Source organism: Gouania willdenowi, chromosome 9 (assembly GCF_900634775.1).
Source record: "Gouania willdenowi chromosome 9, fGouWil2.1, whole genome shotgun sequence".
NCBI lineage: Eukaryota > Metazoa > Chordata > Actinopteri > Blenniiformes > Gobiesocidae > Gouania > Gouania willdenowi.
Window position 1 is genome coordinate 11,362,269 of NC_041052.1, and position 27,615 is coordinate 11,389,883.

At 40.4% G+C, this 27,615-nt stretch overlaps 1 protein-coding gene across 7 annotated transcripts in view; it reads right to left on the reverse strand.

Moving 5' to 3' along the window:
* Positions 1 to 27,615, reverse strand: part of wdfy3 (WD repeat and FYVE domain containing 3) — a 105,514-nt gene that overhangs the window by 54,112 nt on the left and 23,787 nt on the right. For 6 of the 7 annotated variants that reach the window (XM_028456401.1, XM_028456403.1, XM_028456398.1 and 3 more), the window contains exons 4-17: positions 27,008 to 27,117; positions 17,026 to 17,256; positions 16,675 to 16,867; positions 15,620 to 15,806; positions 15,367 to 15,533; positions 10,758 to 11,237; positions 9,433 to 9,543; positions 8,642 to 8,835; positions 6,679 to 6,950; positions 5,176 to 5,373; positions 3,681 to 3,764; positions 1,669 to 1,861; positions 647 to 861; positions 297 to 409 (exon numbers count right to left, since the gene is read on the reverse strand). In XM_028456401.1, coding sequence (XP_028312202.1) covers positions 297 to 409; positions 647 to 861; positions 1,669 to 1,861; positions 3,681 to 3,764; positions 5,176 to 5,373; positions 6,679 to 6,950; positions 8,642 to 8,835; positions 9,433 to 9,543; positions 10,758 to 11,237; positions 15,367 to 15,533; positions 15,620 to 15,806; positions 16,675 to 16,867; positions 17,026 to 17,256; positions 27,008 to 27,117 — 2,748 coding nt within the window. The remainder of the gene's footprint in view (positions 1 to 296; positions 410 to 646; positions 862 to 1,668; positions 1,862 to 3,680; positions 3,765 to 5,175; positions 5,374 to 6,678; positions 6,951 to 8,641; positions 8,836 to 9,432; positions 9,544 to 10,757; positions 11,238 to 15,366; positions 15,534 to 15,619; positions 15,807 to 16,674; positions 16,868 to 17,025; positions 17,257 to 27,007; positions 27,118 to 27,615) is intronic. The other variant, XM_028456402.1, reaches the window with a different exon arrangement.

A 27,615-nucleotide genomic window follows, 5' to 3' on the forward strand; every position in this document is an offset into this window, starting at 1 on the left:
ATAATAAAATGCATATAACTGAGTGTGTGTGTTCACGGTGAGCTGGAGAACAAATACAGAGCAAAAAAAGATCTGACATGATGAAGCTCAAGCTGTTCCACTTCCCTCAGTTGGGACTATCAGGATGTTCTTTGTCACAGTGGGTTCTTACTTACAGCACCATATAACACAAACACAAAGGCACATCATTCCGGTGGTGTCATACTTTCTGAATGACTAACATCAAGCAGCAGCAGCGTTTCCCTTCCTCCAAAATTTCTATTAAAAAAACCTGGGATCTGCATAATTAAACTTACTTCTCATCTCGACATCATAGCTGAGAGAGCTCGGCTTGTGGACCCGGTACTGCTTCAGAAGCTTTTTGTCCCAGGCACCGCAATTCAGAGGATTTCCGAGACGCAAGAACTCCCTAAAAAAATAAAATAAAAATAAAAAATAAATAAACTTACAGCATGAAAATATAACAGAACAAACCACATTTTGAAGCAATTGTAACACAGTCTTGAATGTCTCATAATAAAGAGCACCAAAATGTATTTTTTCTTACTCATGCACAAGAAAGACAGAATATATTTGGTCCTGTTTATGATGCAAAAGGCATTAAAGAAAACTAGGAGAAATCTATGTTTTTCTGTCATAAAGGTACCTGAGTGCCATGGGCTGCAAAGCCTGTGAGGCCAGTCTCTCAAATATCCTCTGCAGGGGTGGGTGCAACGGGTGGTCCTCATCACCGAGGGCTTGACTGCAGCGCTGCAACAGCCGCTGGTGGAGGCAGGCCTCACACAGAACCTGCTGGTTCCTTTCACTGTTAACCAGGAGCTGCAGGATGTTGGCCACAGCCAGCTGCAGGTCCAGTGCATGCTGGGAAAACATATAGAGGGAAGGTCAGTTGGAGACATCAAACACACCACAATATTTATGAGATTTAATGTAATGAACGTCACTGTAATCAGTTATCTTTTCCATCCATTTACATTTCCAAAATAAGGGGGATATTTAGGACATAAACTAAAAAAATATGTGTATATATATATGTGTATATATATATATATATATATATATATATATATATATATATATATGTGTATATATATATATATATATATATAATACATGCATTTTTTGGGGGGAATTTGTTTCCTTTTTGACTTTTTGTGGGTTGTTTTATTTTGTTTCTGGGCTTTTGAAATTGTGGATGAACTTTTAGCTGATCACTTACTATGTATTAATCTCTTGCACTATCGTTATCCTGTACAGGATTGCTATAATCATGGTCCCCCTCGAAAACGAGACGTTGAATCTCAAGGGGCTTTCCATGAATAAATTTCAAATTTCAAATATAATCTGTTTGAGTCCATCCCGCCTTTAAAATCTCAATAGAACTTATCCCATTTACATTACAGCTTTATCTAGACACATGCCCTGTATTTCATGCACGATACACACCCTTAACTCATCAGGGATACAAACACTGCAATTCAAACATTCATGCCCATTAATATTCCATCTGTCTTATGTGGAAACACGATGGTGTGGCTAAAGTCTCTTAATAAACAAACAAAAGCAGAAATGTGCCGCTTACTGAAAGCAGCTGGTTTATTGCCCACTCTCAGCTAACCTCTTCACCCACTTTCAGAATAAGCTCCTCTCCCTGCGGTGTTCACTCACCTCCGGCTGACTCTCGGAGCAAACCGAGGGCAGCAGGTCCAGCATGGCCAAGACGGCCCCCGGGTGAATCACCACCATGTCAGATGAAGAGGAGGAGGAGGATGCTGGGTGGGAGGGGTTAGCCAAGTGGAGCTTCAGGTCGCTCAGAGCTTTGATGGAGGCTGAAGAACCTGACGTACCGTAGTAACCATGTCTATGATGGAAAGAGAGAGAGAGACGGCAACAGCCAATTTTTAGGTCACTGCAATCCAAACCCATTATTCAAAACTCATAAACATAATAGAAAATGTGCAATTACATAATTTAGAACTGTAATAATAAAGTTATTTGAGTGCAAAGGAAAAAGTGTTTTCCAGCTGTTAGTTTTCCGATTACAATGCTCCTTCAGCAGCAGTTGCTGTCACTTCTGCAGAGAAAAAGTGGTGGAGGCTGATGGCCCCCAAAAATGACGTTTTCAAACACCTTGAACCTGTAACCGGTCTGGCTGACGAGAGATTTGTCAATGAGGCGTCTGAGAACGAGCAGCATCAGGCTTTGCTCACTATTACAAGATTCGACTTGCTATCACCAATGGTAGTTAGCACTAGCAGAGTGCGAAAACACCATCTACCACGTGACTACTTAAAGTTTGCACAGTAATCGTTTAAAAGACACTCAGAATTATAGGACTGCTACAGTATTCATAAAAAAAACTGGTAAATTATGACTTTAATTAAAAATGTTAAAAACTACTAATAAATCAAAAGATTAATATTGATATTGTGATTTTACAAGCACGGAGAAAATTCAAAATACACCTGAAGGACTAATGTAGCAAGTTGTCTTTGCTGAGGTCAACAATGAACTTTTAACAAGGTGTCCGGCCTTGCTTCAGAGATCTGTTTGGGATCCAAATCCAAACATTAAATGTAGCAGCTGTGATAGGCTACTGATAATTTACTGTTTGTTTTTTTTTTTTAATTTACATATTAAAAAAATATGTAGGTTATTGGGAAGGGGGGAAAAAGTGAATCAAAGTTTCTACTTTATTTAGCTCCCCTACAAGATACTATACATACACCCCAAGAAACATTTACAAACACACAAAAGAGCTCAATTTGAAAAGTGTGAATGATTATTGTCAACAATTGATAGCTGATATAGGTATTTAGTTGTTTAATATAAGTAGCCTATTAGTGTTATTATTTAACATCTGCACTGATGGTGAAAATATTAAAACATGAATAGATTAACCTGTGTACAATTCAGAGAGCTATAGATTAATAACTGGTGTTACGGCGGCCTATTTCTCCTCCATTTTCTGCATCTCTGCTTCCTTTCCCTTAACCACGACACACAAAACGCTCTCACGTAGGAGGAGCACACAAATAGGAGAGGAAGCAATAACAGCTGAGCAATAACACCTTCCCAGTTGCCACGGCGGAGGATTGTTTGGTTGCTTTAGTCTGCCAGGTGTTTGTGATTTGATGTAACGGAGCTTTGTGTGGTTCATTTATCTTTGTTGTTGTTGAATTCATTTGAATATCCTTTTTTTTTTTCCTGTTTTTGGCCTCCCTGTGGAGGAGTTGAGACCATAACATAGGTTAATAATATACAATTAATGTAAATTATTGAAAATCATTCTTTTTTGTAAAAAAAAACAACTGAAAACGTTTTGAGACAATCTTTCAAGAAATTTAAAAGAGAAAAAAGTGAAAGTAAAAAAAGCAGGAGAATTATCTGAATCCAATAGACAGAGTAAACTGATTAACTGCATAAATGTGACTGATATGAACATAAGCACTATATATTTTTTTTCTGTTATATTTAAAAAGTTAAAAAAAAAATGGGCACAATGTAGTTTAACCAACAGAAACAAGTAAATGTCAACACTTTTAATCAATAATGAAGCACACAGTATAAATCTAATGGAGTTAGGTTAGGGCTGTGTCATCCCACCAGCACAAGGAGGTTGTAGAAATGATGGAAAGGGGGGGGTGATGAGGGTGTAAAAAGCAGAGCGCTGTAGCTACCTCTTCCTGGCGAGTGCTGGCGTGCCCCATGGGGAGGGCAGCGAGGTCTCGTGAGTCAGGCAGGGAGGTACTTGCTCCGCACGACTGCACGGCAGCGGACACACACATACAAGTATGCACGTGGGACGGAAAAATATCGGAACAACAGAAAGCGCCCAAACCCAAGGTAAAAAGCGTGAGTCCAAAGGAAGAGAAAAACAAATCCCCACACACACACGTGCAGCCGTGCAGGTGCGCCATACCAAGGATGAGCAGCCAGACAGCGACAAAAGGTTAGAGGAAAAAGAGAATGAGAGAAAAGAAGAAAAGAAGCTGTTAGTGGGAAGCTGCAGAGAAAACAGGATCAGAGCTCCAGCAGGCCACACATAAACCACACACTATCACAGTGGGATTACTACCCATGGCCAACATGATTACACTCCACTATCTACAGTAACCTGCAACGGTCCAGTGTATTGTGCTTTTAGCCTTCTGTGCTCTATACACACAGTGAACGGAGACAGTTCAGTTTGAAGATGTTACGTCCCAATCAGGGTTTGGGTCAAAATAATCGTAATCGCTTAGTTGATAATTACAATTATTGCATAATTATCAGTATAAATGAAAACATCTGTTGCTATTGTAAATGTAACTGAATTGTAATTGAGTTCAGAAAATTGACTTTGCATTTGTAATTGACATGAACATTCTATAAAAACTGTCAATCACTTTTTAATTCATTGGAAAACTGGGAAACCATGCAATAGTTCTATGGCTTACATATATGTAGTTAGTTACAATTATTAAAAAAGAATAATAATAATAATTAAGTCTTTTCGTCATATATGTACAGGTACATACACAAAATTTGTTCTCTGCATTTAACCCACCCCTGAGGAGCTGTGGGCAGCCACAGTGTAGTGCCCAGGGAGCAGTTAGGGTTAAAGGTCAACATTCCACAGTGATGAATCAGGTGAGATTCGAACCAGTGACCCAAGCCCACTTCCTTAACCACTAGGCCACCAATGTCCAAAAATTTTTTAAGGGGTTATTAAGACTCAGTATTTGTGATGAATTGTAATTCAACTTTAGTAATTGAGAACATAATTGACTTTGAGGGGATAAAAAAAATAAATATAATTTAATTGGAATTGGGAAAAATGTCGCTGCAATAGTAATTGAACTCTAATTGAACATGGATAATTGAAAGCATTACTGTAATTGAAAAATGTAATTGCCCACAACCCTGGTCCCAATTATTTCTCATCTCAATCTGTTTCTTGCTAATTACATTTAAACACTAATTTTCTAACTTCCAAATGGTGATCAGTACATGCGTTGATGAATATGCTGCACGACTTAGAGCTTCATTTGCTTCTAAATTCAGAAAACCATCCAAAATAATCTAAAAGCTGTTCGTCTAGATGAATCAAGTCTTTATTGTCGAACCCATCACATGTAGTTACTGTACATGGCTGAGTTCAAAGTTGAACGGCATGAAGTTGTTTTTACTGACCTGTCGAAGGAGTCGGTGGCCATCTTGTAAAGGTAGATGAAGAGTTTGCCGCAGTGTTTGAGAGTGGGACACACGCTGTCCCCCGCGCAGCCCCCAGGAACCGCTTCATCCTCCAGCAGTCTTTGGAACGGCTGGGCGTTGGAGGGGAACGCACTTGTGGCTCCAACCTTTTTGGTGTCAGAGAAACAACCCAGCAGCCTGGAGGATGGGAACAGATGCAGTCACCCACGCTGGAACAGGTTTTAGGATTCCACTGACGCTATAGGTTTCAAATAGTTTCACAAATTAAACTTATGTGCCACCTCATTATGTAATAGAATTCATTCTAGAATATCTTTACTGGTTTATATTATCACCTATAAATGTGATGCAAAGTATCCACCTTTTGATGCCTACATTAAAGAGTGATGGCAGATGAAGCAATTAGTGAGAGGAATAGTAGAAAAGGATGACAGAAATTAGAAGTTAAAGTGTTAAATAGGATTAAGCATTGTTTGAATTTGAACGATTCCGATTCCTCATTTCAATTTCGATTCCTAACGATTCCCAATTCGGATTCTTTTCAGAGGCATGGTCAAAAAAAGTTTACATGTTTTAAATGAGCTAGCTAACCCGAGGTCTTAACTTGAATATAATCATTATAAATTTTATTCGGCGAGACTGTAAAGGTCTGGGTGAGTTTGTATGTTTTGACCTACCACTGATGCTGTAGTAGTCAGAAGTTGCCATCTTAAAAGCCCATGACCTACTGGTCTCTATTAACTAAGTTCTTGTATGGTGTGTTATATAAATTACCGCCGATCGTGGTAAATGTTAGCATGAGCATATACATGAGTTTTCCCATAGACGTTAGCATGAAGCTGGCGGACTTTTTGTATAGTGGTATTTTTTATTTATGAGAACACTAATATGTATGTGTATGTTCAGTTTACTGTGTTTCCAGATCTTCTGAATCAGAGTTTTTCTTAAAGAAAAAAAAAATAATAATAAAAAAAAAAAAATTTAAATACATTTTTGAAGTTTAGGAATCGATTCAGAATTGTGGATGATTAGAATCACGAGTCTTATGTGAATTGATTTTTTCCCCACCTTAAATACAATATATACTGTAAATAGATTACCTGACACCTCAGACTGTCCTTAATTCTTCATGCTCTTCTACAGCACATTCTGCATTATATTACAGGACAGGGTGTATTCTCCTTTTCTAGGCCTCGATCATTTATTTCAAGCGGTAAATGTTGCACATGACTGATGTTATTTGATGCAGCTAAGCTATTTTAGAGTCACTGCTAAAAATCTACAGTGGTTTCACTTTGCAAAACAGAGTTAACGAGACAAAAATCCTTACAACCTCACCTCGAACTAATCTCCCAAAAATGTTTGTTTAAAGCTTAAGAGGCAAAAACTACATTATGAAACCAATGCAATTTCAAATACTGACCATGACAGATGTGTTGTCACTGTCAGAGTCCTGAGAGGAGCCGAGTGTATAGCTCTTACCTTACAGCATCAGCCAGCTTCTCATACTGGATCTCTGTGCGGAAGAAGTGCGAGTTGGCCGGCTCGTAGCGCATGGCGGTGGTGAGCGTGCAGAAGACGGTGTGCAGGAGCTCAAACACCTGGTTCTGGTTGACACGTTCCCAGCCGTTTCGTGGCGTCTGGCACAGCGAGCGCTCCATGGCCACGAGCAGCGAGGTGACATAGACGAACCCGCCCACTTTGCGGAACACGGTGCGCGTTCGGTGGCTCTCGCGCAGCACTACCAACAGAGCCTGAGGAGATCAAAGGTGAACGCACTAGAATCACATATTTGCAAAAACAAAATTAAAGAAAAAGATTTGTTCGCCACTTCATTTTTTCTTTGTTCATCTGTAAATTTGTGACTGAAAATCTTTCTCTTTTAGTTTTTTGGCATGGAAACACTTGGGAATTCCATTTGAGGTATTCCTTCTGTTAATGCACTGAGATTTTCCTTTTTGCTTGATTTAAGCAGGTTTTACATTTCAAAGTGTGACCTAGATTGTAATAGTTTAGTGTATTAACCCAAAAATTGCCTGAGGGCAGAAAAGCATGACAGTGGCAGACCTATGATTTCAATTATTGGCTGTAAAATGAAATAAAAACTCTGAAACCACAGCAGAGCAAAGTTTTAAACAGTGCTGTTTGACAACAAATAAAAACATATCTGGACCAAAAGGCCTGTGATTCTGCCCACAAAGCAACAGTGAAATAGGATTCTGAGCAAATAAAACTTAAAGTTATTCAGGCTGCATAGGTGACTCATTCTAAAATTATCATGAAATCATTTTTGTGTGTCAATAGTGCTGCAGCACAGGCCAGATAACAGGATAACGGTGGCCAAAAATAAGGAAGTCTGACATTTACTGTCAGCTTTATCTTAATAACGCACAGTTGCATTGGAGGGTAGATTTTGGGTCCCTCAATCTACTTTTGCCTGGCCCCTTTAAAGTAAATGCACAAAATGAATGTAAAAATACACAAAAATACAGAAAACTATACAAAAAAGACCAAAAAAAAATGTTCAAAGATAACAAAATCACGCAATACAAAAATACACAAAATGGCAGCAAAAACACAAAAAAATTACTCCAAAAACATACAAAACAACAAGAAAGTTACACAAATTGACTCCAAAAATATGACTATAAAAATATAAAAATGTATCACAGAAATATGGAAAATGACAAAAAACAATGACAAAAACACAGAAAATTACAGAAAACTAACCAAACAATTTATTTTTCCCTGTATGAAAGTTCAGATTGATCATTCTTATTCTAAATGCCGACAATCACATTGATAATGTGACCCTCGGGACAGACAATCACATTTTTTGGCCCCCAACAGTTGCCCATCTTGGATCTAAGGTGAGAAGAATTTACAAGGACAGTCATTTCCTTTGGGGACAGACAGAACTTCTCTTTCCCTGATGCCATGGACACGTATACTGTAACCTTTGGATCAATCATTATGTCTTCATTGCTGTACTGTTGATCAGTATAATTTTTTTTTATTAAATTACGATACCGAATAACAAATACATTTTCTCACTTGGCTTTTCCCTCCTGTCTTTTTTTTTTAAACTAAATCACACAATAATAATGAGAACTCCTGATAAGTGAAATGAAGAAAAATGCTGACAGACTAATCCTTTGGGCGCCTGCCGAGAGTAAGGCTATTACCTGAACTAAAGAACCAAAGAAAACATATTAACTCACAGAAAATGAGCCGCTGTACTATCTAGTGAGTGGATGTAATCTTGTTTCAAGGGCACAAAAACGTATTCTCATTACAGATGGAGTAAATGCAGTCTAAAATATGTTTCTGGTTTAAAATGAATACAAAATGTACAGGTTGAGTTTTTCCCAACATGACTGCATTTTATCATTCCACAGAAAAAGCCCTAAAATGTACAAAGTAAACGAATGTGAAAAATAAATACCTTCAAAATGTCGGTCTTGAGCTGCAGTTCACTGGAAGGAGCCGAGTGCATGAGGCCCAGCAGCGTCCCCATGTCGTCGTCACCGCTGGGCGACAGAATGAGCTGCTGAATGATGAGCAGAGCATGTTCTCGACACTGACGGTACTTCACGATGTTGTGGACGCAACGGGCTCCGCCGAATTCTCTGAAGAGCGCTGAGAACAAATTCAAAACACGAGATGAGAAAAACTTTATTTGAAACCAGTATTTGTTGAGAAAAAGGCAAATAAGCCACAAGATTTTCACGATAATTTCTTTTTTCAGTCGTTGCGTTTTAAGTAGAGTAGAATAGCGTAGATATATTGATCCCACAGTGGGGAAATTTACTGTAATGATAGCTCAGATAGTGCAAAGAACAAAAAAAAAAACCAAAAAACCAGTGCAATCAAGGAGATAAAATACGACAATACCATAATAGAGGCTATATATAATATAAATAGAAAAATAATGTAGAAATTATAAAGTATATAGATATATATTCTCATCCTCTAAGAAAACAGACATATACATATTGACAGAGTTTACAGATTTTAATTAAAACAATTAAAAACAGGATTTTGGGTGTGGAAAAAAGCAACAAAAACCCATTGTGTAACAAATGACAAACAAAGCTAAAAATGCTTATTCTGAATGAGACTAATTCCTATCAAAGCAAGCGGGTACAGAGCTGGTCTTGTCTGGTGGTTTGAATTCAGGGAACTTTTCCAGAATTTTTATGATATGTTTGCATGTGTGTGTGTGTTTGTGTGTACCTGCGTTGGTGTTTGTGGTGTGAGAGCCCTGCAGCAGCACAGTCAGAGTCTCCATCACAAGCCAGGCCAACTGCTTCTGCTCCTCTGCCACTGTGTTGTTCTTGGAGTCGGCTACATATAGGGTGGAAAACAGGGAAAAGGCAAAAAAAATCCAGGAAGTCATCAAGGCTACATAACAGAAAACACAAGATACAATAAGAGACAAACAATGGTGAATGATGAGGGATTTATTTACGACTAATAATCTATCAAATTCAGTTAGCTTTTCTAAGTACTGCATTGGATTACAGGAACAATGGGCTTTGTAATTGTGGGACTGAGCTCAGGGCACTTGGGGTCAGACTTAGACTGACTTATTTACTCTGATTCTAAGTGTTCAGTGCATGGGAAATAGTTGCAGATTTAATTATTTATCTTGAGTCCGTGTTGTACTTCCATCATGGCCACTTTGTTAATGAAATCTTAACAATAAAACAATTGGGCACTTTTTTTCCTTTTCATGCATTTTTTTGTATAATTATTGTTTTTTGTTGTGATTCTGTAGTCATTTTGTGTATTTATGTATCTTTTTGGTGTAGTTTTGTGCCTTTCTGTTGTCATTTTGTGTATAAATATTTAGTTTTGTGTTTTTTGAGTAATTTTTATATATTTGTTATTGTTTGGTGTATTTTTCTGTAACGTGTGCTTTTTGGAGTCATTTTGTGTGTTTTTGGAGGCTTTTTGTATATTTTTGCGCTTTTCTGTTGTTGTTTTGTGTACTTTTTGTATAAATATTGTTTAGTTTATATTTTACTCATTTAGTATATTTTTTAATATAAATACCTTATGTGTGGTGAGGATGTGTTTTGAGATGTCATAATTGTAATGAATTATAAACTATGTGATTACAATAATAATTGACCCCAACCCTGATGGTGATGGTCTCTGATAGGTACTCCATTATTTGGTGCTAGTTGTCCTCCTGTTCAGAAAGTAGTTATTACTATATAATAAATATGGCTCATTACTGATTAGAAAATTAATCGCGGGTCTGAATGAAACAACCTGAAAAAAAAAAATGAAGCACAAAGAAGAAAAAATTGTCTCTCTCTTAAATCTAATCTTCTCTGGAGAAGCTCTATCTAAACATTGTTGTCCTGTTTTCTTCAGATTGACCCCCCCGTGCCACCCTTATTGTTCAAGCAGCCGTTCAATTTAAGACGGAAAATAGCTTTTGGAGAAAAGGAGGAATGTTTTTTTGGAAAACATAAAAAAGTCAAGCTGCCTTCAATGGTTTTACCACTTTGGGGATCTAAACATGACTCATCTATCTTATAGCTTCTCACCTTGGTCATTATTGTGTGGTTGCTGTTGCGAGGCCGGGTCCTTCAGCAGGGCGGCATACTTATGCAGCAGGTTGACCAACACCTCGAGCAGTCCAACTTCCCGCAACACGTCGCTGAACACGGGGTCGTGCCGAGCCAGCTTCATGAGCGTTTGGACCGCCGTGATGCTGCAGGCGTGCGACGTGCTCGACTTGAGCAGCACGCTAACGCTGAAGAGCTCCTTACACGGCACGTAGTTCAAGCTGAAGACCACAAACTCCAGGAGCTCAAAGTACTTACTCTGAGCCTCTGGGAGCTTGGCCACACGCTCAGCAAATTGGGACAAGGTGTGCTGCGACTCCAGGATGAAGTAGTTGGCTGGTTCTGCGCCATAGATATTCCCAATGGCGTCCAGCAGCATGCAGGCCAGTCGGTTGGTTTTGACCCGAAGGAAGGCGTTCTGCAGGACGGCAAAGGCTTGGATGTTGCGCACTGTGTGGCCTTGGAATTAGAGGGTGGAATAAAATGAATAAAGACACTCAACGTCCCATAAACATACATATATAATACTCTATACCACAATTTAACCCTCCTATTATCCTCAAATATTCAACCCTGGGGGTCAATCTGACCTTCAGGGATATTTGCCTCCAAAAATCGATTTTCTGAAAATTTTTGGCCAAGTTTTTGTGTCAGGCACTTTGTTTATTGATGTAGCCCCTCCCTCTAACTCGAGTTCTCCACATCGATCTGGGTCTGTGTCTGGTGAATCCTTTCGGAACCAGGGCGGGACATGAACAGAATACTTGAAGCTGATTGGGAGAAGCGCCTGTCCACCATGATTTGTTTTAGCCAATTACGCATTAACAAATGATGATGTCGTCATCAGCATGCGCCACGCCACAGAGATGCTGCTGCCGTCTTTAATGTTCAAAAACGCACAAAGCGCCTCTCGCTGTTGTTCTTTCAAACAGGAAATTCTGGATTCTTCTAAAAATGAGTTTATAGCAGCTTCCACACGTTCATCCGCCTGCGTCCACATCTTTCTATTTTGATTCGGAGCTATGCTAATAGCAGTAGCCCAGCTAGTTCCTCTCCCCGCATCTGCACATGCACCAGTTTTGCTTCGGCGCTTCTGCCTTCGTCACACCCAGATATCCCGCCCTAAACCACAACACTGCCACATGATTGGTTCTAATCGGTTCGGTTTCGAAAGGCAAAGGCGGGTACAAGATGGATTCTGGTGTTTGTGAACACCAGGAGAATCCATCTTGCAGGCAAGGTTACAGCACCGCACCCTCAGAAGAAACTTTCAGTTTTATAGTTCGTATATCTTGAATATCTTACATCCAAATCTTTTCTAATTTGGTGTGCACATTCATTACTCTCACAGAATGAACCATATTGATTCATAAACTCAACTCAAGAGTATCAATTCTGCACCTGCAGGATGTGTGATCTTACATCCCCACACAAGTTTTACACATCTAAAACAGCTTGGGGTCAATTTGACCCCAGAGGCCAATGCATGCAATATGTGTTCAGCAAATTGAAAATAAAAAATATCATGATAATTTTATGCTTAAACAAACGTACCCATCAAATTAGAAAAACTCATGAAATATGAAGCCAAAAACAAAAGGGTCAACTATTATTTTTTTGAATGATAATAAACATTGAATGGGGTCAAATTGACCCCAAGGATAATAGGAGGGCTAAGACAGTAATTAAAGATATGAACGATTCGTAGTGCTCTTGCATTTTAAAAATGTAGCTAGTAATGATGTTGATTTTCCTCGTCTTAATGCGTGTTCATTTGGATTTATTCGGCTTTTTTCTTAAGAATGTTATATTTTGATGGTGCTTCAAGATGACCATTGTTGTAGTTTGTGCTACATAAATTAAGTTGAATTGAATTGAATTTACTTTTTAACTGTTCATTTTGTGAAAGCTGTAGCTTGATTGTGGCTTTTTGCTGAACTTCACCATTTACCAAATGTTAAGCTGCCCCTCACCGTGACGTAAGGGTGTAAGAAAAAAACGATTCTGCAATATATTGCGATCTTTCAGCACATGATTATCATATCGATCCAAAAAATATGCAAAAAATATGCAAAATGATTGTTTGCACCCCCCTACCGTGAAGGGAAGCTCAGTTTTATTTGTATACGAAACAACAGGAAATTCTAAATTATGCACATAATCTGGCCTTAATTTTGCACTTGAGTCGGCACAGAAAGACTCTGTAGTGCACACACACACAGAATGCTGATCTTGAAAATGTGTGATCACACGCACGGCACTTTAAAAAACATGGCAGGTTAATTAAGCATGTAAGCAGACCCTCGATATCATAATGGATTCTGGTAATGACTTTGCCAGAGCGGCTAGTGTCATTGGGCGGGTAAACAAATGTGTGTCTGTGGGATAATCGGCGTGTCGTTAAAAAAAAAAAAAAGAAAGAAAGAAAAAGCGATGGAAGCAGTGAGGCTTCACACTGTGTGTGTGTGTGTGATGTTAGAAAGCTGGACGTGTTTCCATTAAGTCTGATTTGTGTTCAGGTGTAAATCAAGGAGGCATAGGGTTTCATTACCAGGGAGGGGGGCAGAGAGGAAGCCCTAGGTAAAACACAAAGGATTGATGGAAAAGATTAAAATCCTGTAAGAAACTACCGTGTCAATATGAGTCAGAAAACATAATCTGCTGAAAGCAATCAGTAGTGATAGGGTTTGACTGATTTTGAAGAACCACAGATTATTTTCTACTATGACTATCTCAAATCTGACACCAGATTCTGAAAGATTGAAGCCTCTACTTTCATCAAAAAAAAACATTTGTTTCTGGCTCGTTTCGTTCTTTTGTAATCAGCCGTTGAATAGAGCAAGTTTTATACAAATCTTCAGTTTCAGAGCAAAAAGGTGAGAAAACAGCCTTTTTGTAAAAAAAAAAACCCTGTCAGTGACTTTAAAGCTATTTTTTTTGCTTTCGTGACAACTCTAACATCTGAACATTGAGACAGGACTTTTGATGGCAAACTTATTATTATTTTGCTATCTGGGTCAGAGTTGAATGTATTTCTTACTGTTATTTGGCGTTCCTCCAACTTTCTCTCCCGTCAGTCTGCACACACATAACTTCCTCTTCCTCCCAGACATGCAGAGTGTGACTACTTGCCACGTTTTTTTATGGTTTTATCTCACAATCGCCACATTATCCATGAGTTCCACACATGCTCTGGTCGAGTGTGCGCTGCTGTGTGCTGCTGGGAACGTCAACTCTGTACGTAGCGTCATTTTCTGTCTCGTAAACGCCTTTCCTTTCTCCTTCTGAGCTCTGCTGAGCATGGATGATCTCTCATCCAAAGGTACCCTGCTACCTCCTACATGTCACCTATTATTTTGCTATCTGGCTCACAGGCTGGGGGTATTTTATACCCCCCTCCACACCACCCCTCCTCCCCCCGCCTCCCGACACGCAGGGATAACCGTTTAGCCCGGTTAGTTGATGGTTTTATCTCACGATCACAACATAATCAATAATCCACTCAGGTCCACACATGTTCTGTGTTAGTATGTGGAGCTGTGAGCTACTGGATACGTCACAATATCACTCTGTAGCGCCATAATCTCCCTTTTTCCTGCTTCTTCCTCCTTTGCTGGGTAGCATCAGTGGCTAATATCTCATCTAAAGGTGCACTGCTGCCATCTTCAGAACACAGTTGGTCACTACAACACCCCACAGCTTAGATATTGATGACGGTCCTCCGCCAGGGTGTTTTCTAGTAAAAAAAAAAAAATGCAAATGACGAGTTATCTCGTCAATGGCACTGAGTGAGATAAGAGTGGGAAAAATAAAGTATAGACCGATCAACATTCACATTAGCATTTAGAATAATGACCCATCGAAGCATTAATGCAGGAAAGAACAAAGGAATTTGTGTGTTTTTGTTGTAATTTTGCATTTCTGGACTCATTTTTTACATTACATTTATCAGTTATTTTTGTAGTTATATTTTGTGTTTTTTAAGTATGTTTTGTGATTTTTTTTAAATTTTTTTTTGTATTTTTCTGTTTTGTGTATTTTTGGTCATGTTGTCTGTTTTTTGAGTCCTGTAAAAAATTACCATGTTAATATGAATCAGAAAACATGATCTGCTGAAAGTGATCAGTGATGATTTGGATACCATGTGCAGCTCCATCTCTATGACAACTGTGGTTTAGGTTTCATTCTGATTGACATTTTAATTAAATCGAGAACATATCATGTTAACAGATGATTATGCTGTGGAACGCCTTTGGAAAATAAGCTGTACTTTAAAATAATAAATAATGTTTGATAGTAAACTTGGATAAAACAAAGTAAAGCTATACATTTAGTAGTTGTACAACAAAACCATCAATATATCCACAAATACAGTATGTATGACTGGATCAATATCAGGTCAATGACAGTATCTTTGATCTGCAAAATCAAAAGACAGAGATACTAACCTCAAAGGAATTTGCAAAGTTATGTTGAATTTGACTGATTACCACTAAAATCAGTTCCCACATTATTTCCCTTTTTAAAAAAACTGACGATACAAACATAATCTTCAAAAAGTGACACATTCTGGCTCCTGTTGGCTTACCTTTTCCAGACGGCTGTGGGAGAACAAACCCGGGCAACAGAAAAGGAGCTCCAGTTGTCAGACCAGCAGGTTTGAGGTCCGTCACACCGTACGTGCACAGACAGGTGACCAGGTTGACAAGGTCTTTAAGAACGTCTTTAGATTGATCCTCCTTGGCCTGCTCCAGCCTGGATATACAAAATATGAGCTCAAATACACTTCACTATGTTGTCATTTTTGAAAGGAAGTTGAAAACTGAGAACTGGAGTGGTACCTGAGCATGAGATCGCAGAGAAACGAGTAACCCTGACACATTCGGAAGTCGTCCAGGAGGGTCTGGGACACGTCGCTGGAGTCTTTGAGGAAACAGGAAAGCCCGGCGAACATTTCAACGATCTCCACTGGGGAGAGATCGTCTGACTGCTGCATGTTCTGAACGCACGTGGCCAAGCACTCCTTTTCTGTATGTGCAGAGATTGTTGTTAAAAAAAGATGCCATCGAGGCCTGTTAGAGCCCAAAATGTAACAAGACCCGAATTATATAAATTTTTTAATAAAACTCAAAATGTAATAACTGGTCAATAAAGTAATAAAAGTGCTGAGCCCAAAATTTAATGAAAATATGTCATAAACCCAAATTGTTACAACTGGTCAATAATGAAACAAGATGCTGACTCCAAACGTATATATATATATATATATATATATATATATATATATATATATATATATATATATATATATATATATATATATATATAATGAAGATAAGAATAAAAAAAAAGTTACAAAAAATGTCAAGGTTCTCCAAAAAATCTCTCTCTCTCATATATATATATATATATATATATATATATATATATATATATATATATATATATATATATATATATATATATATATATATATATATATATATATATATATATATATATGATACACATTTGTGTCTTTACATTAAAGACTCACTCTGTGATGAAATAAAATTATTACACTATTAGAAGAAAAAATGTTTTGCCTGCCCCATGAAGTAACAACAAGTTAGATTTAAGACATTTAGGAAAAGGTTGGGAGTTCTAATGAGAACCAATTTGGCGGGGGATGTTGATGACTATGTCTTCTTGTTACATTTATTTGATAACAATTCGGGTCTTGTTACATTTTCGGTCATTGTTACATACTGGGCTCTAACAAGGCAGAGAATCCATATTTACCCAAAATTTCTAATTTGAGTTATCTCCCGTTTTCCAATTATTTTTAAGAAAACAAGTGCACAACTTTAATACAAAGTGATCATTTGTTAATTTGGGACTATTTCTTTGTACCTACCATGTATGTATTTCACTACGTTGATGCTGAGGCCATGTCTGGAGATGGTAGTGAGCACCTCTCCAGCGCTCCTCCTCCAGGGCAGGTTATGTGGGGGGCACCAGGAGGTGATGGCACTGAACAGAAGCTGGAGGTCATCCTTTTGGGCCAACTCCTCCGCCGGAGAAACAAAAGTGCAGAGCTTCACTAGAATCTGCAACAATGGGAAAAGACATAATTCTTTGATTGCAACCAAAAGTTTCGAGCAAAAAAACGTGCAGGGCAGCTTCATTTCAGAGTATTTGAAAAAATGAAGTTCTATTTCTTCTATAATGTTTGCACTCCAGTTTTCGCTTCCTGCCATCATCTTACCTGGACGAAGACTTTCTGAAGCAGCGCCCTGCGGTCAGCCAGGGGCAGCTCTGGCTGGGTGTGGGCCTGGCCTTGGACCTTTTCCTGGTTGGGTGGTGGTGGTGGTGGTTGAGATGGTTGTGGTGCGGGCGCTACAGGTGCCTCAACCATGTGGGGCAAGTCAAAGAACAAGTAGAGGCATTTGACCAGAGTGGAAGGTACCGACATAGTGGTCATACAGTCTACGGTTTTCTGTCGAGACAAAAATGGAAACAGAAGAAAGGCATTTGTTGTGTTTCCGCAGTCAAAAACAGTGCTTTAATTAAAGGGTACTGAAACGAGAAAATGTTTATCAGTTGTTGTTTTTTTTGCTTTTTAATATAATATGGAATATAAACTAATATTTACATACCTACTGTAGGAAAGCCCTGTTATATAAGTGTTTAGTTTCACTTTCAGTTATGTTGTTACTAGCCCTTTAAGGGGAACATATTTTGGCAGAGTTCTTCCTGCTGCATGCATGAGCAGAGTGTGTTGCATGTTGACCAGCTGCAGTGCTGCATGTGTGTGTTTCTCTCAGGAAGCCATACTGCAGGAGGGTATCCACCGCCTGGAGCTCGAGGAGTTACAGTGCCAGATCATCGAGGACAGTAATGCTGACCTGGAGTGTCAACGCCTAAACACTAAAGCCAGGGAAGCACAACGCCTACAGCAGGAGGCACAAGAGGCACGTGAAGCTATCGCCAAACGTCTCGACAGGCAAAGACAACTCAAGAAGAAGGAGAAAGAGCTTCAGGTAGCCAAGCTGGTAACCTCACTGCTTCAAGAGCCAGAGAGAGAAGGGACATATAGCGGTGCTGCATCACCAAAGAGCTGTTTCTCTTTACCATCAAGCTCACAGCCCTGTAGAACCGAAAGACTCGAGCACAAAGCTACCATGCCCAAGTCTTCACATGTGGGACACTCACTCCAGCTGCCTCTCTTCGAGTCTCCTCCTACATCACAGAACCAGCAGCCTTCATCAGCTCAACCGGTGATCCAACACTCTTGGGTTCAAAGCACTGTCATTCCTCCTACAATGCACCCGCTACCACAGGTGGCCCTTTCAGCTGCACCCTCTGCATCATTGCACCCAACTATCACCCTGCCTGCTCACATAGAGGCCCCTGTAACGTCACACCAAGCCTCGGTAATTACTGCTGGTATTCAAGGCACTCGACATTCTGCTGCAGGACCCCCGGTAGAACCGTGTTTGACGCCTAGTGCTGTTCCCCTATACCAGCACATGAACCCTGCCGCACATTTTAAGGTCCCAGTTCCGCCTTCATGCACACCGGGGCATCCAGGTTTTGAGACATTGATCACCTCTCCTAATGGTATTCCCCAGCCAATACTGCCAGTATTCGAACGGGACCGCGAGAGTGACTTTGCCCTTCTCAAGATGGCCCTGGATAATCTGATGGGCAGTCATGGACACCTGAATGAACAATATAAGTACCAAGTGCTTCTTGGCCACTTGAAGCTACCCAGTGCTTTACACCTAGCTAAGGCATATATGTACGACACACAACCCTACACTGCTGCACTACAGGCATTGCAAGATAAGTACGGCCAACCAAGGCAGCTCGTCCAGTCAGAGCTAGGTGCTATACTCAACTCGCCTGCTATCAAGTTCAGTGACTCTGAGGCTTTTGACTCATTTGCCCTCTCCATCCAGTGTCTTGTGGGCATGCTTGGGACACTTGAAGGACCAAATGGTTTTGAGTTGAGGTGTGGATCTCACGTGGATCGCCTTTTGAGTAAAATGCCCCCATCCTTCAGAGACAGTTTTATCGAGTATTGTCTGAACCGTGGAATCCTTCGAACAGGGTTCGATATGACCTACACATTGCCAGACCTGGCAGCCTGGCTTCAGATGAAGTCACAAGCTAAGCGTCTCTCCAGTCGAGCTGCAGCACTCTACCAGCACGAGACAACTAAACCGGTCAAGAAGGACATTATCCCCCACCATAAGGAGAAGACCACAACTATCTTTTTTAATGCTGGAGAGCCCCCTAGTGTATCAGAAATTGCTCGTTCGAAAGCCACCTTCAAGTCCAAGCCATATTGTCCTCACTGTGAGAACAAAGACCACTTCTTAAGTAGCTGTGAGAACTTCAAGAAGCTGTCCACCAGTGAAATCGTGAAATGGATCAGAGATGGAAACCGGTGCCTCAAGTGTGGTCGTAATCATGCTGCACATGACTGTAACTTGAAGCGCCCCTGCAAAACATGCAAAGAACTGCACCTGACCATTCTGCATGACTCCATCCAGCAGATCCAAACCAACGTCAATATGATAACCACACCAACTGCAAGGATCTATCTCGATCGACCCAACCGATCACAACATGTGATGTTAAAGGTTGTCAAAGTTATCCTAAGGAATGGTGACCGAGCTTTAGAGACCTATGCTGTCCTAGACGACGGCTCAGAAAGAAGTATCATTCTCCCTCAAGCAGTGCGGCAACTAAACCTTTGTGAACAACCAGAGACACTTTACTTACAGACAATCCATCAGAATGTTGGAAAGCTCCAGGGCAGTTCTGTCTCCTTTGACCTTTCTCCAACGTGCATGCCCTCCAAGAAGTACCGGATCCACCAGGCCTTCACTGCCGAAGGTCTGAACCTTGCCGAACACTCTTACCCAGTAGCTGCACTACAGCAAAGGTACAAGCACCTCAGCGGTTTGCCCCTACAGCCGATTGACCGCATTCACCCACTGCTCCTGATAGGTTCAGATATGCCACACCTCCTAGTCCCCATTCAGCCAGTCCGTGCAGGTCCACCAGGTGGTCCTATTGGTGTCTGTACCCAACTAGGTTGGTCACTCCAGGGTCCTAACAGCCTAGTCCAGCCTACATCAACCTCACAATGTTTCCGCATCTCCACTGTTTCTCCTGCTACCAAGCTCTTCATGAATGTTGGGCACCTCTGGCAAGTTGACGTATTCCCTTATAGTAGCGAGAAAGCAGTCATCCGCTCCAAGCAGGATCAGAAAGCGATGGCCATGCTCCAAACATCCACCACCAGAGTCAAGGTTGATGGTGTACAGCAACAAGATACCCCCTTGCTGAGGCAAGTTAATGTTACACTGATTCAAGGGACAAAGGACGCCGTGCTACCCTGTCTTCATTGCATAGAGGGCAGGCTTGCCAAGGACCCAGAGAGGAGGGCAGAAGTTTACTGCAACGAGATCCAGAACCTGACTGAGCCTGATAGCTGGAGATATGTGAGCTCTGCAGCCAACCCGGCAGATGATATCACTCGAGGTTTGACCCTACCTGAGCTGGCAAATCCGCATCGATGGCATCAAGGTCCAGGATTTCTTCACTTACTAGAGGACTATTGGCCCACCATGCCTTCTGTTAATCCTGAGTCCGATGAAGTTGAGCTAAAGAAATCAGTTATGGTCGGTAATGTGATTATTCTCCCTGAAGCCCAGCTCCCTGCCGTCGAAGATTTTACTTCATGGCGAGAACTCATAGAAGCCACAGCCAGGTCCCTTCACGGGGCGGCCGACCCACAAACTACAAATCCCCCCTGTGAAGCATCTGATTACCTTGCCGCTGAGACAGCACTTCTCATCAAGGCTCAGCTAAGTTCATTCCCTGATGAGATCAAGGCCCTCCAGTCCAACCGGCCACTTCCATTGGACAGTCGCTTAGGTTCTCTGTCTCCGGAGTATGATGAAGTTACAGGTCTTCTCCGGGTTGGCGGTCGACTTCGCAGAGCCGAAAACCTGGAGATTGATGCGATTCATCCAATCGTCCTGGATCCGCATCACTCCCTTACAAAACTGCTCATTCAAGACTATGACTGTGTTCTTCTACACCCTGGACCAGAGCGAGTCCTGGCTGAGTTACGACGTAAGTTCTGGATTCTGCGAGGAAGGGAAGCGATCCGCAAGCATCAACATTCTTGCAGAGATTGTCAGCTGTGGCGAGCTAAACCTATTGTGCCCAAAATGGCTGACCTCCCATCCTCTCGTTTACGCCTCTACAAGCCCCCTTTCTACTCTACAGGAGTGGACTGCTTCGGGCCATTCCACATTAAGATAGGGCGCCGAAATGAGAAGAGGTGGGGAATCCTGTACAAGTGCATGACTACGCGCTGTGTACATCTTGACATTCTCGAAGGTCTGGAATCGGATGCCTTCTTGATGTCATTGCGACGCTTCGTTTCACGTCGTGGCACACCATTTGAGCTCCTTTGTGACAATGGCACAAACTTCGTCGGTGGAAATCGAGAATTGCAGGATGCCCTCGCTGAGATGGCACCACAACTGAAGGAGCAGTTGGCCAAGCAACGAATTACCTTCCGTTTTAACCCACCTGCAGCACCTCATTTCGGCGGTACTTGGGAGAGGGAAGTTAAGTCCGTTAAGACTGCCCTCAAGGTCATTCTTGGAGATCAGACAGTGTCTGAGACTGTTCTTCGTACAGTTCTCATTGAAGTCGAAGGCATCATGAATGCAAAACCTCTGGGTTATCTCTCCTCAGACGTGGCAGATCCAGATCCCGTTACCCCAAACATTCTCCTAATGGGACGTCGGGACTCATCTCTACCACAAGCTGTTTATGACTCTACTGACCTCCTTGGAACACGTCGCTGGAAACATAGTCAGGTGCTGGCAGATCACTTTTGGTCTACCTTCATCCGCCACTACTTGCCAGGTCTACAAGAGAGACAGAAGTGGAGGAAAGATGGCGAGGGGCTTTCAGCCGGTAAGGTGGTCCTCATTGTTGACCCGCGGCTTCCTCGAGCACTCTGGCCAGTTGGGAAGGTCACACAGACGTATCCTGGAGCTGACAATCGTATCCGTACTGTGGCTGTGCAGGTGAAAGATAAAACATACGTGCGCCCTGTGTCCAGACTGGTGCTGCTCCCAAATCTCCCAGATGCGGAGGAACCTTAACATGCTTTCCTGTTTATGTTCAAAAGGTCTAAAGTAGACTTTTGGGGGCGGCTGTGTAGGAAAGCCCTGTTATATAAGTGTTTAGTTTCACTTTCAGTTATGTTGTTACTAGCCCTTTAAGGGGAACATATTTTGGCAGAGTTCTTCCTGCTGCATGCATGAGCAGAGTGTGTTGCATGTTGACCAGCTGCAGTGCTGCATGTGTGTGTTTCTCTCCTGTTCCATGGAAGATGTGTGTACATGAGAAATGTAAGTAATGGCTGATTCATGTTATAACTCATGACAATGCATCTTGGAGGATATTTGAGTTTACATGTTAGCTGCTTTGTGATAGTTGCTAACTCATGCATCCTGGTTATGTTAGCTATACTTTCCTTACATTGCTGTTAGCTTGCATTGAAGAGGGTTAATTTCTGATTTATGTTATTATTTCTCTTGCTAATTGCTTATGTTGATTATTGCCACCCATGGTCATTATATTTGCATTATATGATTGTTTGCTTGTGAGTTAAGTGCTTTTATGATGCTTTGTGTGTGTTAATACTTATGCAGCTTTATTCATATATGTGTTAAATTACTGATATGCTTTATACTGCTGCATTGTGTTTACAGAACCACGTTCTTCCAATTAAAGCCTTTATAAATCCAGAACTGCCTTCGTGACTCTCTAACCGGAGTCACACTCCCATAGTGTCGCCGGCTCTATTCCGCGCACCCTGTAGAGGCCCCGAACCTCTTTTACACCTACAAATGCACAACAAACAGCTTTTGGAGAAAACAAAAGTTAATCTGAGCCAACTCGAGTGACCTCAGGTTTCGTTTTAAATTTGATACACAAACTGTCATTATTGAGAGAAAATAATCCATGCATCCATTGATTCATGTTAGCATTAAGTAAAATGACCAATCTGAGCATTAATGCAGTAAACAACAAAGAGATATGTTTGGTTTTGTTGTCGTTTTGTATATTTTTCTGTAATTTTGTGTATTTTTGTTCTCATTTTGCATTTCTTTTTTCTGTTGTTTTGTCCAAATTTTTTTTTGTCATATTGTCTGTTTTTGGAGTCATTTTGTGCTTTTACTTTGGGGGATGCACAAAATTATACTGAGGGCCACATGTGTACCCCCAGGCCACCAGGTGCCCATGTCTGTTCCAAGCAATCATGCCCTCAATTACACTAGTGTGTGTGTTAACAGATTATTTTAGATAAATTGGAGGTCAATTAACACTTGGGTCAAGGTCGCGTCCCCTTAGGGTCAAAGTAACGTGTGTGTGTGTGTGTGTGTGTGTGTGTGTGTGTGTGTGTGTGTGTGTGTGTGTGTGTGTGTGTGTGTGTGTGTGTGTCAGCTCATTCTTTTAATCATTTCCCTCTCATTCCCAATTAGAGCCAATATTTTCCATTGAATTTGCATCATTAGATTATGCAGCATTTGTGCATGCACATCAGGTTCGACATTGTGCCATTGCATTACCTTCTTGGGTTGTTTTAGAGTGGATTTGTGCCGCACTTTGGTAACATTTTCATCAAAGCAGGCCCACAGTTTTAAGGTTTGGGCCTCAGTCGTTCAAATTAGACTTAATATCATTGCTGAGTCTCCTCCCAAAGCTTAAAATGTGTTTACTGATGACTAAATATTCAGTGTAGGAGTAAATGTGTGACTGTGAAGGTAATGCTATAAATGAGTATTAGCTCTGCAACCTGCCTTGCCTTCAGGCACCCTGCAACCCTAAACAGAATAAGCTGGGAAAGCAGATGGATGAATGCTCTCAAAAGTAAAACAAAGTTAAATAAAGTATTCTATTCTCATTTTTATACCAACAACAGCCTCAATTACATTGGATACTAAAAATTCTTTGCTTTCAGGCTGTGAGACATTAAAGTCAATAACACGGCGATCTGAAGCTGTTCAAATTCCTTTTGGCTTAACAGTCGCTGTAGAAACACTACACTTCAAATAAAATTACAAAGAAAAACACAAGTGGGCTTTTTATGAACAGCAATAAACCTTCTGGAAACTTTGAACTAAAAAATTATATAGTTTTTCCCCTGATGATTCTCAGTGGAAGGTGTTTATTATTTAAACCTGACGACTTTACTAAAACGGGCAGTTTTTATTTATTGCATAAAGCCGCATTGTTGATAATCAAAGGTAAGTGCTGCTGTTTATCATTTTTCATATCCTTTATCTTAGTTAGGTTTTATTTCTCTTTGTTTATTGTTACTAAATAAACTTGAATCCATCTCCCTTGTTGTCAGATTTCTATAACGATGCAATACAATTTACCATCAGCCTGATGATCTCTATTTTTTTGTTTGCTGGGAAGATGACAAAAGCAAATCAATGACAAGATGACCTCAGCTTAAATTAACCTCAACATGGAACATGAAGCACTAACAACATTCAGCTGGAGCTTCAACACTAAGTCATAAATGAGTGGAATTTTAATGTGCTTTAATAAAATCAAGAGAAAAGCTCCTCGCAGGTCTGAAAACAGACGTGACTTAAAACGGCATTTGTGCTGTGCAGCAGAGCAGAAAGAGCAGCCGGCCATCAGACAGCAACATAACCCACAAAACCTTTAGAGGAATGCTGGCTGAGGAGCTCAAAAGAAGCTCGCTGACCATAAAAAAGGTGAGCACAGACAAAAACAAAAAGCTTATTAAAATGTAGGAAAAGGCAGCCAAGCACAAAATGCTGAATACCAGCCAGTTAAGTGATGAGCTAAAAAGGTAACTTCAAGACAAGTTTGAGAAACAATGTTGAAAAGAAAAGAAGCCTAAACAGCTTGTTTTTAACGTGGGTGTGATCTGAGTCACAGATGAACAAACAGATGTAATTGCTTGGATTTATACAGCGGGTTTATTTTCTGATTAGAAAGCACAGACAGAAACCCGTATTCATTCACCGCACAGAGGGGTGGATTCATAAAAGGTTTAGTGGTATTAAAACGTGTTCAAATGTCACTCCACGTGCTAATAGGGCTTACAAAGCCCAAGGAATCAGGTGTGCGCCGCTGAGACGCTTCCAAATACGCCCTCATTCCATTTAGCGCGTTTCCCTCTAATGAATATGCATAGTAGGAGGATCTCCCAGGGGGGAGCAAAAATATGGGAGGAGTGAATGCAAATAAAATAATGCAGGGGACGCAATGCGATTCAAGAAACTGTTTGCGGTGATAGTTTTAGTACCAGAAAATACCATGACTGAGAAGGAGGTGCAAACACACACGCAGACATCATCGCTGCCGCAAATGTGGACAGAAAACACAGCGGAGATGGAAAAAAAAAGGCTTGGTAAAAAAAGGGGGGAGAGAGGGGGAGGGAGAGAGAGAGAGAGAGAGGCTCATTATGCGCAGAGATGGATATGACCATGGATCGATACTGCTTCAGACTCACTGCTCTACTGATCTCCTTTCAGTCCATGTCTTAACCATCAAAGTCTTGTGTCGTATTGATGTCAGGCCAGAATCAGCAGATCAGATGCGTACATATGATCACTGATGGTGACATATGAGAGTGTGCGTGACACAGCGCTGCTGAGACCTGTGCTGGATTATGGTCAGTAGTTCATCTTCAAAGAATGCAGACTGATTTACAGTCTGTGTAGCTGTATTAACTCAGATCAATAGGACACTTTCTGTCCTAATCTGCCTATTTTGCATGCACTGATCAGAGCAAAGTTACATGACCGGACGGATCTCAAACATCATTTATCTCAAACAAGCACAAAACAAACAGTATATGTAATCGAGAAAAAGTCAAAAGAGGGGCTACACCATCATAACATTTCATAATCTAAAAAACATACCTGATTCATAAAACCATACAATCATTAATAATACATTTTACATAAAATATGTTTACATATGTATATATACTTTTTTATTTTATTTTTAATCTTAATATGTTTAACTTATACATAAGCATTTGGCACCTTATCATTCATTTGCACCTTTTATTCAGTTTACTTTACAACCTCCTTGTTTTCTGCGTGTGTGTGTTTATAATCATTATTATTAGTGCTCTTCTTCTTTATTATTATTAATTTGTTTTGCTGCTCTTTGCCTTTTTTTAAAAGAGGAAAACATTATGATTTCCAACCCCAACAGTCGACCAAGTCCACATTGCTCTTGTTCACTGAACAAATACAGGCTTCCCTAAACAAGGGGCACCCCATGGGAGCAGTGTATATACATTTCCACAAAGCTTTCGACACGATCCATCACCTATTTCTACAAAATAAACTTCACTCTCTGAAAATGTATCGTCACATGCCATAGATTTAATAAATTCTTACCTAAAGGACAGAACTCAATTTGTGAAGATAGGGTCAGTAAAATCTAGGCCACTGGGCTGCTCAATGGGAGTACCACAAGGCAGGTTTCTGGGCCCCCTGCTGTTCCTCATACTGTAAATGATCTCCCACATGCAGTAAACCACTCACAAATGCTGCTCTATGCAGATGATAGTGATTTTTGTATCTGGCCCAAACACAGAGGTATACTTTCTACCTTGTCCTACTGTCTCCCAGTTTGAACGCTCACAACTAAGGAAATACTTGAACCTGTGGCGAGACTCTACAACAGAGCTTACAAGATCCACCACAGGCTTCCTGGTTGGACCCGCCATTGCACTGCTCTATCAGAGGACTATGCCCTGAGCCATTAGGTTAAGCTCTACTTCCATCTGACTGCCCATCGGCCTCACTGTCTGTTGAATGCTGTTATGTGTTCTGCAGAGCAGGAACCTGCTGAAAATCTGTTTGTACTGAGCAAGACCCGATTTGGTTTTAAATCTTTCCTGCTTAGCAAATAAAATTAAATGAAATGAAATTTAAATAAAATTAACTGTCCAGTTCACTATAGCTGATCAAAAAAGTTTGTTTATAGCTGCTTTTAAACTGTTTTAATGTTGTGTACATTTTGATGTCCTCAAAGTTGGATAGGCAATACCACTGAGGCATAAGAGATGTAAAAAATAATACCAAAACTATTAGCAGTACACCTCAGTGAAGTCGAAGTATAGAGAGTTTCCGTGCACCCACCTGTCCAGAGGAAGCCAGCAGGTTGATGGTGGTCAGGAGCATCCACCCACGACTTGCCTCCTCACTCTGGTTCACCTCTAGAAACTGGACGATGGCTCGACTGGCTGCCTCTGAAAAAGTAAAAGCACAAAGGGAATTATAAATAACAAGAAATAAAGAGCTAATAAAAGTTAGAACTGCACATTGTATATTATATAATTATGAAGCAAATGCTATAAGTTAATGGCCAGTAAATAATATTAACCACCTTAAAACCTTGGCCAACACCTTGCTTTACAAAGACGGGGATCTGTGTAAATACTATGTAAATATTAGGGGTGTCCATTGTCATGAATCTAATGGATAGATTCACTGTCATGATATGATATATCCCAATACTGAACAATATGATATATCACGATATCAATAACTACAAATTTCACTTTTAAAGGTACAAAATGGTATTAAATACAAATTATTTTATAAACTTGTGAAAACAAGTAATAGGTAACTAACTGTAATTCAAGTACCAATATAAAAAAGTGCTATGTTTATCAAACTGTCAAATCACATTTTTTATTAAAGTTTAACTGCTGCTTCTTCAACAGATTGTGTTAGGTTCTTAAATT